Here is a 16,005-nt window from a genome sequence, read left to right as displayed (position 1 = left end):
ATATATAATCTGTAATTTGGAGTTGTGCACCTGTGATCTGTTGGTTTCTGTGCCTGCAATAAGTCTCCACAGGTAGCACCTCCCATTATATATATTCAGGGTGTGCAGTCCAGGAATCTTTCCTATATCTGGTAGTCACCCCTGGGAACTCTAACTAGTACAAGAGCCAGCATGCCCTCCAAATGCTGGTTCATTCATGCCTATCAAAACCGCAAACATAAAATGGAAGCTGCTCAAATCAATTTGACAGCTTATCGTGTACTTACAAATGCATGCAACAAATATCGCTGAATCTCTATTACCATATAGTTTTCAAGTATTGTTGCAGGTACAATTTAGTGTGCTGGGGGATATCTACAGGATATTCCCCTTTCTGTTTTTCTATCTATAGGATCTTTAAGAGATGCAGACTGAGAAGTGGGGATAACCGTATTCTTAACCAACCTAGCAATAGGAGCATCCACCATAGGAGGAACTTCCCACTGTTTGGTATCCTTTTCAGCAAAGAGATAAAGACCCTTATACTTCTTAGGAATACAGAATCTTGAATCAGGTTTTAAGCAGGCTTCCTTTGAAGTGAGAAAATTCTGGAAAAAACTTTTTCTTACACTTAAATAAACTGTACTAGTCTCTGGCATAGCATCTATCAGCAGAGAAACTGCTGAATCTGACTGAGAATCACCTTCCCAATTTGAGGTGTCTTGCCAGTCATAATCCAATTCCCCCTTTTCCTGTGAAGCAGAGGCCTCTTCTCCTGGAAAACTGTATAGAGGAATGTGACCACATTTTAGCGGCTGTGGTCCCTGCACACGGTGCCAATTTCAACGATTTCGCCATCTGAGCGAGACATCGCCCCATATTCTGGGCCTCTGGTCTCCACTGAAGAATCAGTAAAAAGTGGAACTTGATCATAGGATCTCACATAATTATCTTGAAAGTGACGTTGTTCACCTGTGGCATCTGCCATAGATTTAACCCAATCAGGCATCAGAGACTGTTCAGCTGAATATCCTGATAATGAAACCTCCTGTGAACAATCTGCACAGAGCGACCCTTGGTCCGTACCATTTTTAAACTTTTTCTCACATTTTGTACAAATATATACAGGAACTTGTTCTTAGAACCCTTGTCTGACTTATCCATACTGAGGAGGAATACAAGCCTATTCAAAACAGATGGCTACCCTGCATAATTCTCCGGCATCCACGGTCCGCCTGATGTCACCGCTGTGCGACTCCACGTGCAGTGGTTATATACTTAAAAGTCCCCGAGCTCCCGCTCTCCTTGATGACATCACCCACCGCCGACACCTCATCGCCGCGGCGCTCCTCAGTCTGCAACCTTCTCCTGATTGTGGCCGCACCTGATGACGTCACCGCTGTGCGCCTGCACGTGTCAGCAGCGCCCTGGAACCGGAACCAACCCCTCTCGCTCATAAAGCTAGTTTGGTGGCTCTCTCAGGGGTCTTTAGAGTGGGATACAGATGCACACAAAACCCTCTAATCTATGTAACTCCCACTCCGTTAGTGTTTGCTGCCTATCTTCAGGAACTAAACACCCAATTTCAAAACATAAAAATAAAGAAATGAAACCTAACTAAAAGCTAGGACCTATCTCGCTAGTGCCTTACTCCAAAGGCACTAAACACAAGACTGAGCTTACGGTGGTTAGGGAGGGGTTATATAGTGGGTGGGAGCCGGTTTTCAATTAGTGTCCAACTCCGCCCATCAATACGCATAACCCAGATGGATGATAAAGGAAAATGAAGAATGAACTCTAGTTCATGAAAGCACTGTAGTTAGAGTCTGCAGAGAGGATCAAATGAAAAAACCCACAGTCAGTACATAAAAGTATAGTACCTAAAAGTATGCACCTAAAAGAGAATAGTACACACTAAAATGGTTGCCAGAAGGAAGGCCAGCCATGCATTTCTGTTGCTGAAGAGAAAAGTCCAATAAAAACCAGAGCTTGTTTATCTTGCAGGCATATCGTCCCAGATTTTATATGGGGAAATGATGGAACACAAAGATTATTGCAAACATGAACAGTTCAGGGCAGGCAAGGTAAGCCAGGTGCCAGAAGAGAGAAGGAAAAAGATTAAAAAAAAAAAACTTTCAAAGATCAGGTGTCTGAGTAGACTGGGAGGGCACCACTTGCTATGCCCGTTTCAGGGGGTCTTTGGTGTAGCGGATTTGCAGTGGTACCATAAGAAACAATTAGAAAAGAGGTCTCAGCAGTGGAAAGTTTCAATTTCTGAAGAAGCTGCAAGGCTCCATCTGGGGGTTTAGCTGCAATCATCTTGCTATCCACAAGTCCTGTCGATGTGAGATTTGGTTTTCTCAAAGCATCTGCGTCACACCTCTCATCTCTTTCTCAGTTTAAGAAGGGTGATAGCGATTACATTCGGAAAAATAACTACCCGAGTCCCGACGAACAGTATCGAAGGTTGATACTTAGCTTCTTTAAGAATGTGTTCTTTTGCCTTGATATATTGTACGAGGAGAATAATTCAGTCAGATTACATCAGAGCGTACAAGTCACAGAAATGTGGATGACAAATGAAGGGCCAAGTCTTGATTGCATAAAGTGCAGAACAATACCACAACCAATAAAGGGGTGCGGCTCCCCGCTAAAACAAGCTAGCGGTGGGGAGCTAGTAAAGATGGGGAGCTGTATGTAGGAAACTAACCAGGCCGGATGGCTGAATGGCTGTGGTGACGAGCAGAGCACCCAAATGAACAATTGCAGCTTACTGTGGGAGGATCAGCTGTAACAAACTGCAGCCACTCGATCCGGAACAGGCAGGGAGAAGAGTCATGAGCCTCAGGAGGAGCGGCTGGCTAGTGGATCCTGAGTGGAAGACTGGATGCCGAAAGCAGTAAGAAAGCTCACTTCCAGGAGACACAGTTGACTGTACGGCTTGTCAGGACTGTAGGACTACCAGTTGTCTGCGATTCCAGAGATGGTAAGTTAGCATATTCACTGGCAAAAGCAATCCCAGGAGTCATATGGTCAAGGGGTTGGGGATATTAACGACACCAGGTGTTGAGGCGCTGGTAGTAGTTGGTAGGGACAAAACACTGGTGGACATGGACTGCTGATAGAGAGCAGGCCATGGGACGCTAAGGCAGTGTGGAGGGAGTCCCTTGAGTGTGTAGGCCTGAGTTTTTGGGAGAGGGCTCTTGGTGTGTGCCTTGGAGAGGTACCAGTATCTAGCAGCATAAGAGGGTGATCACAATCCAATAGGGAACAGCTGGCGCTATTTAGAACACAAATAGGATCCAATGGTAGCAGATAAACCGCTTTAAGACACAGAGGGCCTGATTCAGAGCCGGTCGCTATTTGCGGTCGTTCATAAAAAAGGGGTGGCTATTCAAAGGAACCGTTTGCTCTTTGCGGTCTGTTCACGCCTCTAGGTCTGAACTAGCGAACAAAACTTGCGGTCGTTTTTTGGGAAACTACGCCCCCTGGCCGCTCGCATCCTACGTCATGTCCGCTATTTATTAGATTAATCGAGTACATCGACCAGGGTATGAACTGCTCGCTATTCTTGTGGTTGGTTTTTGCTACCACAATTTTGTGAGCAGTTCTGGTTATAAAATAACCCAGTGACGTGGACAATGACGCTGCTGTTTTAATTATGCACACCCATAAAACGCCCGTTTTGACCTTTAAGCACGCCTGCGATCGGATCTCCACTCCCCGTTTTCAAGCACCTTCCCCTGTTACCACCCACATACGCCTCATTCTGTCACTCAAATTATCAGGCATTCGCTATTTTGCGAGCACATGAATTTCGACCGCACTGACTGGTTCGCGCATGCGTATAACGATCCATACGCATGCGCAGTTGGGCAAACATCGCTCAGAGCTTACGAGCGGCTCTGAATCAGGCCCAGAGTTTAGCATTAATCCGTCTGTCCTATATGGCTGCTTAGCTTAGCCCAGTGTTGGCTAACCTTGACACTCCAGCTGTTATGGAACTACATAACCCAGCATGCACTACTACAGTTTTGCTATTAGGGCATGCTAAAACTGTGGCAGGGCATGCTGGGATATATAGTTCCACAACAGCTGGAGTGTCAAGGTTAGCCAACACTGGCCTAGCCCATAACACTTAAAATTAGATCACAACTACTGGCCTTTGTATGTTTTTAATATGTAAGTGAAATAGCTACATTTTACACTTTAAAAAAACAAACAACTGCATGAAATGAATTGCTCACTAAATACAGCTATTCAAGGAAAGTGAAGGAGGTACAGTTTAACGTTCTCTGCAAAATATCAAACAATTTGGCTTATTTCCACTTTAACCTATATAGTTTTGTTTTTCTTTATAGTACCTTCTTCAGTAGGAAATATGTACAGACTGTAAATAAAGACAGTAAATAACAAAATCTCTAAAACTGAATTTTTAATTTGGGTTGTCAGGTTCTGGCGACTGGAGGAACTCATAAGGATCTGGAATGTCTTGCTGTTCTCCAACGCTGAGGCGAGACGGGCTACCTGTAATTGGCAGTGAGGAGGGTGGAGAAGAAAGAAAAATATATTTTAATTCAGCACTTAAGAAATGTTGTATGCTAGCTACACTCCAGTCATTGAAAGCAGTGTCATTATAAAGTTCATTCACAACACAAATTCTTACAACTTCTGAGTACTACCCTTAAATTTAACGAAGTACAGAAGTTAAAATAAATATAGCTGCGGGGAGGAGGACAGCAGAGAGGAGATATACACACACCAGTCAGGAATAATATTCAAACCACTAAAAGGTAAAGTGAACATTGATTATCTTGTTACAGTGGCACCTGTGAAGGGGTGGAAAATATTAGGAAGCAAGTGAACAGTCAGTCCCTGAAGTTGATGTGTTAGAAGCAGGAACTGATGACAGGGTCATAGGGGGCTAGATATTGCTCCATATGTGCATCATTGAGCCTTGAGCGCTCATGACTGTCTCCAGTTCACCAGTTGTCCTTTCTTGGACCATTTTTGGTAGGTACTAACCTCTGCATAACAGGAACACCCCACAAGTCCTGCCGTTTTGGAGATGCTCTGACCCAGTTATCTAGCCATCACTATGTGGCCCTTGTCAAAGTCGCTCAGATACTTCCTGCCTATTTTTCCTGTTTCCAACTTATCCACTTAAAGAACAGAGGGCCTGATTCAGACCCGCTCGTGAGCGCTCGCAAGCAGGTCGATGGTGCCCAAGAACGCATGACGGAGGTGGCTCCCATGGGAACGCCTACCGTCTGGGTCCGGCCCCACTGACATCACTAGTGATGTCAGTGGGAGTGCTTTTGGCTCTGATAGAGCCAAAAGCACTCCTGGGCTTGCGGCAGCGAGACCCTACCGCAGGGTCTCGTCGCAAGCCCGATGGTCGCGATAGTCTTGACCATCGCGACCATCATTTTGGCCGCTCGCTATAGCTGTGGGTGGTCACCCGCAGCTATGCGAGCGGCCGGGAGGCCGCTCCAAAAAGGAGCAGGGACGGCCCTGATTCAGAGCGAGCGCTCTGTCAGAGCGTCCGGCTCTGAATCAGGGCCAGAGTGTTCACTTGCTGCCCAATATATCCCACCCCTTCACACGTGCCACCGAGCCAATGTTATTCACTTGACAGGTGTGTGTATAATAATAAATATGAGATACAGTATATTTACCTCTATATATCTATCTACATATATGGAGGCATATATTAGAGAGAAGAAAAATATATACATATATACATTATACACACATACATACATACATACAGTGCCTTGCAAAAGTAGTCACCCCCCTTGGCTGTTTTGTTACATTACAACCTGTAATTTATTTATTTTTTTTATCTGAATTTTATGTGATGGAGCTACACAAAATAGTCTAATTTGATAATGCCGGTTCTCACGACTTACCCTGGGTGTTTAGTTGCGAGAACCGGCATTCTCTGACTAAAGCAATGGTCGCGAGGCTGTTATTGCAGCGCTAAGCCAGAAAATCCGATTTTTTCTCACCATAAAAGCTCTTCTTTGGAGTCCATCTGGGGGATGCCATTACTTCTGGGTTATGCATAGTGAGGTGTGGAGTCGGACACTAGCTAATTGAAAACTGGCTCGCCTCCCTATATAAACCTTCCCCTTCCACTGTAAGCTCAGTTTAATGTTTAACAAAGCCAGAGAAAGATCCACGGAAGAATGGAGAAAGTAGAAACCAACAGGTTTCTAGTTTGAAACCAAACAAGGGAGGGATCCCGGCACCCCCCAGATGGACTCCAAGGAAGAGATTTTATGGTGAGTAAAAATCAAACTTCCTTTTTCATCCATCCGGGGGATGTCATTTCTTCTGGGATATACCAAAGCAAGCCAATAAAAAGGGGGGGGCGTGTTGGAAACCGACCGCTCTAAGAATTCTCCACCCAACACTGGCATCCCTTGCACCAAATGTATGGAAGCGATACAATTTTGTAAAAAAAGTGTGTACGGATGACCAGGTAGCTGCTTTGCACAGCTAATCAACCGAGGCACCATGCCGTACAGCCCAAGAAGCCCCGACAGCACAAGTCGATTGGGTTCAAACTGAGGCCGGTACGGTCATATTCGAGGACAAATATGCCTGCCGAAGGGCAGAAGTGACCCATCTAGCGATGGATTCTTTTGATCCAGGCCAGCCTCTTTTTGGTGCATCAATCAACACCAACATGGAAACTGTACGCCTCGAAGACGAAGTACGGTCCAAGTAAATGCATAACGCATGTACAACATCCAACAGTGCTAAGGAAGAATCTTCATTAGTTACTGAATCCTGGCGAAAAGCTGGAAGAACAATATCCTGGTTAATATGGAACGCTGATACCACCTTTAGAAAAAAGGAAGGTTTAGTGTGTAACACTATCATATGAAGATGAGAAGCAGAGATTTACAGGTAAGAGCTGCTAACTCAGATTTCCTTTTGCCCATTGTTTCGGCCAGAAGGGTAACTACCTTCAAAGATATTGCAATTCTACAGTTTCCAAAGGATCAAACAGTGCCTTTGAGGCACCTCAAAAACTAAATTCAAGTCCCAAGGAGGAACCGGTGGGACATAAGGAGGCTGTATGTGAAGAAACCCCTGCAAGAAGGTTTGAACTTCAGGAATGGAGGCCAATTTTCTCTGAAGCAGGATAGATAGGGCTAAAAATTGTCCCTTAAGAGAGGACAATCTAAGACCCTTAACCAACCCTTCTTGCAGAAAAGACAAGAGACAAGATACTCTGAATCTTTCAGGTTTGAACTTATGTTGTTCACACCAGGAAATATATATCTTCCATATCTGGTGATAACTCTGGGAAGTAACTGGTTTACGAGCCTGAATCATGGTTTTCACCACAGATGCCCGTATTCAAATTAGTGGCGAAAAGCCGTAATCTGCGAAAAAGTATCGCGGATGACGCCATTTCGCCAGGCGGATACTTTTCGCCATATTAAATTGCAAAGACTTTTCGCGTACGCGGAAAGTCAATGCAATGTAATAGGCAAAAAAGATTTGCTTATGAATACCCGGCGGAAAAAAGTGCAGAATTGCGGTTTTGGGGTGCAAAGGTGCGGAAACCACTCAGCGCCCTTTGGACAGACCCCCCCAAAGGATAACTATGTAAAAAAAAATGTAAAAAAATGTGTGGGTGAGAAAGTACAAAGTGGGGGTACAAAAGCAAAAATTAGCAAAATAGACTTTTGGGGGGTCTGATAGTATGGGGGAGGTGTTTTTTTTATTGCAGGTGTTTGCTGAAGGTGCGTTTTTTGCAGCACTTAAAACTTGACATTAGCAATTTTTAACTATGCTTGCACCTATTTTCAAGTATGCCAACTTTGACAGGACTAGTTATTTTCACCAAAAAAACCTGCTTAATGCTATTCTTCACCACTTGTGTAAAGCCCCTATTTTGGAGCAATTGACAGCACTTAAGTACCCCAAATAGCTTCAGTATGGCTAAATCGGGGACATCTACATTGATCCCCAATGTTAGTGCATCTTTTGGGGGGTGTCAGGCTGATTTCCCCAATTCTGCCAACACTTTTCGCCTGTTAGAGTTTCGCCGGGACGCGTTTTCACGTCCTTTGGAATTGAATAAGGCGAATAGCGGGGGCGCACGCACTATAAGTTTCCACAACTAAAACACGCAAAATCGGCGAAAAGTGCGGCATGCAAAAAAGTATCGCAAGTGCGAAATTAATAGAATACGGCCCAGAGTCTGAAAACTCTTTGGCCCTCGAAATATTGTATTCAAGAACCATGCCGTCAAAGCCAACCGAGGCAACCCTGAAGTGACAGATCTGGACACAGACGATATGGAACGTCTGCCAATATGGTCCGAAGAATTGTGTACCAATGACAGCGCAGCCAGTCTGAAGCAACCAGAATTACCGGCCATGCCACTGATCGAATCTGCTGAATTACCTTTGGTAACATTACCAGAGGAGGAAAGATGTATCCCAGCTGGAATACCCAAGGTGCTGTCATGGCATCCACCAGAGACAGGGCTGGACTGGCCATCTGGCAAATGCAAGAAGGGCTGATGGCCAGATGGGCCGGTCCAGCCAAGCAGCAGCTGTTTAGTTCTGAAAAAACTGCTTAGGAGGACACGGAGCTGAAAAACATCTTTAGCCCCGCCCCTTTTGTGATGTCACCGGAACGGTCAGTCCACAGGCCTTTACCCAGCAGTCTGCACTCTGCACCTCCCGACGGCTGTATAACTAGAATGGATCCTTCTGCTTGTGATTCCTCCACCCCCACGCAGCCCTGCACACTGCACAGCAGACACCAGCAGCTGCTAATAGGAGCACAGCAGTGAGGTGATTGCAGTAACTTCCATTTTGGAGCATAGAGAGAGAGATAAGACTGGAGGTAACAGCACACACACTAGACGAGTGACTGGTGTTAACCCCTGCAATACCTTTCCGCCACACTAGCTAACTGCCTTTGTCCTAAGGCTGAGACTGTACCATTTTTCATCCTCAAGTCCCTGTTTTGTCACTTCATATACATAAGTACAGTATATACCTCCAAAACCCAAACCACATAACAATATTTAGTTTTTGGAGGTATATACTTATGTATATGCAGTGACAAAATTTGTGAACTAGCTACAAACACAACATCAGTGAATTAATATATCAGATTGGCTCTGCATTGAATCAGAGCCTTGACTCCTTTTTTCACATTACTTGCATGATATGTGCATAGCAGGATGGGTATGGGATGCCGGCGGTCAATATCCCGACGCCGACATCTCAAGAGGGTTAGGATACCGACACGTCTGACGGTATTCTAACCATCCCCCTCTCCCTTACCTTAACCCTTCCTCCCTTGTGCCTCAACCTTCCCCCCCTTAGGGTCTAATCCTAACCCTCCCCCTAGTGCCTAACCCCACTACCTACCTTTGGGATGGCGGCGGTTGGGATGCCGGCACTGGCATTCTGACAAGGGTAGGGATTACGGCGTCAGCATTCTGACCTCCAGCATCCCTCCTGTCTGAACTGAACATATCCAGTGCCTAGCGTACTTGTTGTTCTGACAATCCATATAATGCTATTAGGTAATTTATATTGTTAGATGTAATATAAGAATGGGATCCCACTATAAATTGTACGTACAGTATACTTGCTGGTGTGGCATTTTTATTGTAATCTTGTCTTCAATTTTTGTTTCATTCCCCTTGTCACATCCACCACATATTTTGGCTGGGTTAGGTACAGGATGCCGGCATTCGGGTTCCCGGCATCCCGACAGGGTTAGCATGCTGACCCTTTTTGATCTGTATGCTAACCCTCCCCCTCTCCCTACGCCTCCCTCTTTAGTGCCTGAACTTAACTTCCCCGCACCCTAAACTTAACCCTCCCCCTTTAGTGCCTAACCCTAAAACTCTACATAGTGCTTAACCCTCCCCCCAACCCGGCTACTTACCTTCAGTATCCTGACATTCGGGATGCCGGCGCCGGGACTCTGATTGGTTAGGCACCCCCCCAAGAGGGATAGGTTTGGGGTGCAGGGAGAGGGGGCTAGGTTAAGGCACTTATGAGGGAGGGAGGGTTAGGCACTAGGGGGGAGGTTAGGCACTTCTAAATGAGGTTTAGGGGAGGGAGAGGGTTAGGAATACTTAACTTACCTCTGTTGTCGGGATCTTGTGCATCGGGCTGCCGGCGTCGGGATTTGAACCGCAGGGCTGACGTCGGCGGTCAAACATACCCATTCCATATAACTTGTATGTTCTAATATTATATTTCTAAGAGCATAGACTAATAAGTGGGAGGAGTCAGGAATTGTAAGGGGAGGAGTCGATGATGTGAATGGCCAAATATTCTCTGTAAAGCGCTGCGGAATATGTGTGCGCTATATAAATAACTGGTAATAAATAAATAAATACAAATAATGCCAGGAGCCAGATTCTGACGTGAGGTGGGCCTGTGTGATTTAAATGCCAGGGCCTATTTTAAGTCCCAGTCCGGCCCTGACCAGAGATACCTGAGGATCCCGGGACCAAGATCCATAACTTGGAAGCTTTTTGTTGAGATGAGAAGCCATTAGATCTATGTCTGGAGATCCCAATCTGGCAACTAATTCAGCAAACACCTCCTGGTTCAATTCCCATTCCCCTAGATGCACATTGTGGCGACATAAGAAGTTTGTATCCCAGTTGTCCACTCCCGGATTGTAAATTTCTGAAATAGTTGGAACCCAATTTTCTGCCGAATGAAGGATGAGAGAAAACTCCCTCATTGCTTGCCAGCTGCTTTTTTATGTAAGAAATTGCCGTGGCATTGTCCGATTGGATTCGCACTGGTAAATTCCTTAGATGGCATTGAGCCAGACTCAATGCATATCAAATTGCCCTTAATTCCACTATATTGATGGAAAGAGAGGCTTCCCGGCCCGACCAAAGACCCTGTAAGTGTCTGTTTAAAACCACCGCCCCCCAGGCTGTTAGGCTGTCATCTGCAGTGACAATGGTCCAATTTATTATTGACATTTGGCAACCCATGTTCAGATTTGCATCCTGTAACCACCACCGGACGGACTGCCGGATCTGCAGAGATAATCTAAAAATCTGCCTGTTTAATCGAGGGTCTGGCTTCACCCATTGATGAAGCAATTGGTTTTGTAGTGGACGGGCATGATATCTGGTAAAAGGAAAGCTTTGAATGAAGCCACCATTTTTCCCAGTATCTGCACTGCCCTGAGATATGAGACGTCTGTAAAATGGTCCTTACTCTGGATTGCAGATCCTGAATCATTGCCTGAGGAAGAAACACTATGTGACACTGGTTGTCGAAGAGAAGACCCAAAAATACTCTGAGATGGAATTAAATTTGATTTGGGGAAATTGATGATCCAGCCGAATCTCTGGAGCATGCCTCATGTGTGCCATAACCTTTGTAAAGACTCTGGGAGCGGTGGCCAAACCGAATGGCAGGCCAGAAAATCCTCTTCCTATATGGAACAAATGACTGACCATATTAAATCTTTCCAAGTGGAGATAAGCATTTAACCACCTGAGGATGAGAATGAGACGAAATTACCATTCTGGTTTGTCTAACAAGAAAAGACTGAAGTAGAACCCAAAGCCATGCTGTAGTACTGGAACGAGAAAAACTATTCCGGAGTTTGAAAGCGCAGGAATTGCCTGCATGAGAGCCACCTTTCTGCAACCATACCCAGGGAGAGGAGTGGAAAAGAATATTTTTGGAACAGGACCCTCCAAATCCAAAATGTAACCCCTGGATACTATTTGCCTTAACCAAAAGTTTCCTGGAACTTGAGTAAGCGACCTCCCACCAGAGGACGGGTCCCAGGCCCTGATTCAGAGCGCTCGCTCTGAATCAGGGCCGTCCCAGCTCCTTTTAGGAGCGGCCTCCTGGCCGCTCGCATACCTGTGTGAGACCACTAACGGCTATAGCGAGCGGCCAAAATGTTGGTCGAGATGGTCAAGACCATCGGACTTGCGATGAGACCCTACGGTAGGGTCTCGCTGCCGCAAGCCCAGGAGTGCTTTTGGCTCTTTCAGAGCCAAAAGCACTCCCACTGACATCACTAGTGATGTCAGTGGGGCCGGACCCAGACGGTAGGCGTTCCCATGGGAACACCTCCGTCTGGCCAGCCTCGCCCCCGGCACGCCCACCAAAACGTGCTGTCAATCACCATTGACAGCCGGCACCCATTGGTGCGAGACCCTTAATGACGGCTTGGCCGTCGTTATTCGGGTCTCGCGCATGCGCACGACGGAGGCGTCTCCATTGTGCGCATGCGCACTTGGGCACCATGGACCCGCTTGCGAGCGGGTCAGAATCAGGCCCCCAGTCCTTTGACATTCATGCGGATTGACCTGCTGACTCAGCAGCAGGGCAACTGGTTCCAGGGACAACACATTCCCTAAAGGTCCCTCTTCGGGGACGCCTAGGAACACCTCAGGAGGCCTGAAAGCTTCCTCTGCCTTGAATCCGAAACCAAGGAAATTTTGGTTTAGGTGTAGTTTCAAGAAGGTAAGGACTTTTTCCTCCTGTAACCGGAGAAATAATTTTAGTAAACTGAACCAAACAAAGAACCTTCTTCAAAAGGGCAATGCCTCTAAAGCATGCTTGAATTTTATGTCTGCCTTCTATGTTTTAAGCCATAGCAAACGTCTGGCGGAAATTGGCAAAGCTGAAATACGAGACTGTACCAGAATAGTATCTATTAAAGTATTACCTATATAGGTTAGAGCTTCCAAAATCTGATCAGCTAAAGAGTAATGGCTCATACACGCGGTCAGATAAACTGCACGATTTTAACGATAACATCATTATCGTTAAAATTGTACAGTTTCTGGCCCCTGTAAATGACCAAACGATGGTCGATACACGGGCACGAACGGTCGTTGACGACCATCGATGCAGGCCAACCTGGTCGATATCGACCAAGTTAGCCTGTTTACTATAGGGATCCGCGATCGTTAATCGCAGGTCGTTATAGTCGTTAGGGGGTTAATGCATGTGTTGGATGCTCAATAACGATCATCCAACACATGCAGGGCGATCAGATAACGATCGATATCTGATCGTGGTGCTGTATGACTGTGTGTATGCACGATTAACTTCAGACACATCCCCTGAATTAAAACCAGTAATCATATGGGTCAACCAGGGACTGATGGCCTTTATCACCCAGGTGCTGGCCAGAATCTGACGTAGCGAGATTCCTGACAAAGTGAATAAAGATTTAAGTACAGCCTCATTCTTTTGATCCATAGGAGCTACAGACTGTGTTGTGCGAATAACAGTATTCCTGACCAACATAGAAATAGGAGCCTCCACTATGATTGGAATTTCCCAAGTCTTGGTATCTTCTTCCGAAAAAGGATAAAGATATTTACAATCGAAATATGAAATTTGGAATCAGGTTTTTACTAGGCTTCTTTTAATATTTCCTGAAAATGCTGGCAAAATGGATACATGTTTCTTCTTACGTTTAAAGAAAGAAACTGAACTAGTCTCTGGCATAGCTGCTTCCTCTAGCTGCAATGTTTACCTGACCACATCTATTAACATAGAAACTCCTGAATCAGAATGGAGGTCACCCTCCCAGTTTGAGGTGTCTTCCCAGCCATAATCCAATTCCCCTTCTTCCTGGGAAGAGGTTGCTGCAGCCTCTTCTCCAGGAAAATCCACTGAGGAATGGCCTGAACATCTTTTAGCACCTGTGGTCCCTGCAGACGTTATAATTTTATTTAGGGACATCGCCATCTGAGCGAGACATCGTCCCATGTTCTGGGCCCATCTGGGCTCTACCGAGGGATCAGCCAAAGGAGGAACTTCAGTACAGGGTATCATAATTTTCCTGAAAGTGACGTAATTCACCTATGACGTCACCCATAGATCTGGCCCAATCAGGTACCACCAGCTGTTCAGCCGAACTTCCTAAAATTGCCGCTGTGAACAACCAGCACAGAGCAACCCTTGGTCCATACTTTTTGGCAATTTTTTCTCACATTTTATGCAAGTATAAGCAGTGACTGATCTCTGTTTTTTTAAACCCTTGTCTTTCTTTTTCAGTATGGATAAGCAAGACATGTCTAACCAATACAGACAGCTACCTAAATTCCAATGGAAAAAGTGTAGCACTGATTGAATAGAAAAATGATAGGCTAATTAAGACTCTATTCATTCAGACATAACAAAGGTAAGTTCTTACCATATCTCTTGTTTTCTACTTCAGGGTCCATAGGGGGTCCACAGGGTTGACCTTGGGGATGTCCCAAAGCAGTTCAACTAACGGCGGGGACGCTCCTGTGCTGAAAGGAGAACCCGGTGCCCAAAGGATGCATCCTGAGAGGCGAAGGTGTCAAACGCATAAAACATCAAAAACGTCTGAATTGAAGACCAAGTGGCCGCCTTACACAGCTGAACAGCAGAAGCGCCACGTCTAGCAGCCCAAGAGGGACCCACAGAACGAGTGGAATGAGCCTTAATAGAGGCTGGCACAGGTAAACCCTCCTGTGCATAAGCCTCACAAATAACGGAACAAAGCCAACGTTTGTTTGTTGGCAGGCCAACCCCTCTTGTGAAAACCAAAGAGGACATACAAAGAATCAGACTTCCTAACCGAAGCAGTCCGGTCCACATAGATTCTAAGCGCCTGGACTACATCTAAGGAAGCCTCACCAGTGGAAAGATCAGGTGACTGAAAAGCTGGCACCACAAGTTCCTGATTGATGTGAAACTTCGAAACCACTTTTTAAAAACTCAGGACGAGTGCGGAGCACAGCTCTGTCCTGGTGAAAAAAACAGAAAAAGGAGGGCGACAGGAAAGCGTCCCCAATTCTGACACCCTCCTGGCAGAAGCAATCGCCAGGAGATAAACGGTCTTAAACGTCAACCACTTGAGTTCCACCGACTTAAGAGGCTCAAAAGGAGGACCCTGCAGGACCCTCTAGCACCACCGGCAAGTCCCAAGGAGCCACAGGAGGCACGAAGGGAGGCTGGATTCGGAGAACACCTTGGAAAAAGGTGTGAACATCCGGCAGTGTAGCAATCAGTCGTTGAACCACACAGACAAAGCGGACACAAGAACCTTCAGAGAGGCAAGGCGTAAGCCGAGGTCCAAACCTGATTAAAGAAAATCCAAGATTCTAGAAACTCGGAACACCTGAGGATCATAGCGTCTGGACTCACACCACTGAAAGTAAGTGCGCCACACCCTGTGGTAAATCTGTGCGGAAGCAGGCTTGCGTGCCCAGAGCATGGTACCAATAACCGAACTGGAGAAACCCCGAGACCTCAAGACGGCTGTCTCAAGAGCCACGCCGTCAAAGACAGCCGACCCAGATCCGGGTAAAGGCAGGGCCCCTGAGATAACAGGTCCCGACGCTGAGGAAGAAGGTACGGAGCGTCGATGGAGAGGCTCCTCAGATCAGAGTACCAAGGACGTCTGGGCCACGCCGGAGCTACCAGCACGAGTGTGCCGCCGTTCTGCTTGAATTTCCGCAGGACCCGAGGAAGCAGGGATATCGGAGGAAACAGGTAAGCCAGGTGAAACGTCCATTTCACCGACAGCGCGTCCACCAGACATGCGCCTGTGTCTCTTGTCCTTGACCCGTAAACGGGCAACTTGTGATTGTGACGGGAGGCCATCAAGTCCAGCTCCGGCAGCCCCCATCTGTCCACGAGTAGCTGAAACACCTCTGGGTGAAGCGACCATTCCCCGGGATGCACGTCGTGACGGCTGAGGAAGTCCGCCTCCCAATTGAGGACTCCGGGGATGAAGACCGCTGGAATGTGGCACTCCGCCCAATCAAGGATGCGAGACACCTCAGACATCGCTGCCAACTGCGAGTTCCTCCTTGGTGGTTGATATATGCCACCGTGGTGGCGTTGTCGGACTGCACCTGAACCGCCCTTCCGTGAAGAGCGAGGCCGGACGACTGCAGGGCCCTGTATACTGCCCGCAGTTCCAGGATGTTGATGGGGAGAAGAGCTTCTTCCGCAGACCAACGACCCTGAAGCGACAATGAGCCGGTCACTG

The 16,005-nt window shown here is 46.6% G+C and overlaps 1 protein-coding gene across 8 annotated transcripts in view; it reads right to left on the bottom strand.

The window, feature by feature from the left end:
- Window positions 1-4,138: 4,138 nt before the first annotated feature.
- BRD9 (bromodomain containing 9) overlaps window positions 4,139-16,005 on the bottom strand; it is a 49,738-nt gene continuing 37,871 nt past the window's right edge. For all 8 annotated transcript variants that reach the window (XM_088445689.1, XM_088445688.1, XM_088445691.1 and 5 more), the window contains one exon: window positions 4,139-4,506. In XM_088445689.1, the coding sequence (XP_088301815.1) occupies window positions 4,415-4,506 (92 nt within the window). In that variant the 3' untranslated portion in view covers window positions 4,139-4,414. The remainder of the gene's footprint in view (window positions 4,507-16,005) is intronic.

Source organism: Taudactylus pleione, unplaced genomic scaffold, assembly GCF_031769625.1.
Source record: "Taudactylus pleione unplaced genomic scaffold, aTauple2 ptg000386l, whole genome shotgun sequence".
Taxonomy (NCBI): Eukaryota; Metazoa; Chordata; class Amphibia; order Anura; family Myobatrachidae; genus Taudactylus; species Taudactylus pleione.
Note: the sequence above shows the minus strand (reverse complement) of the source record. Positions and strands in the feature narration are given on the sequence as shown.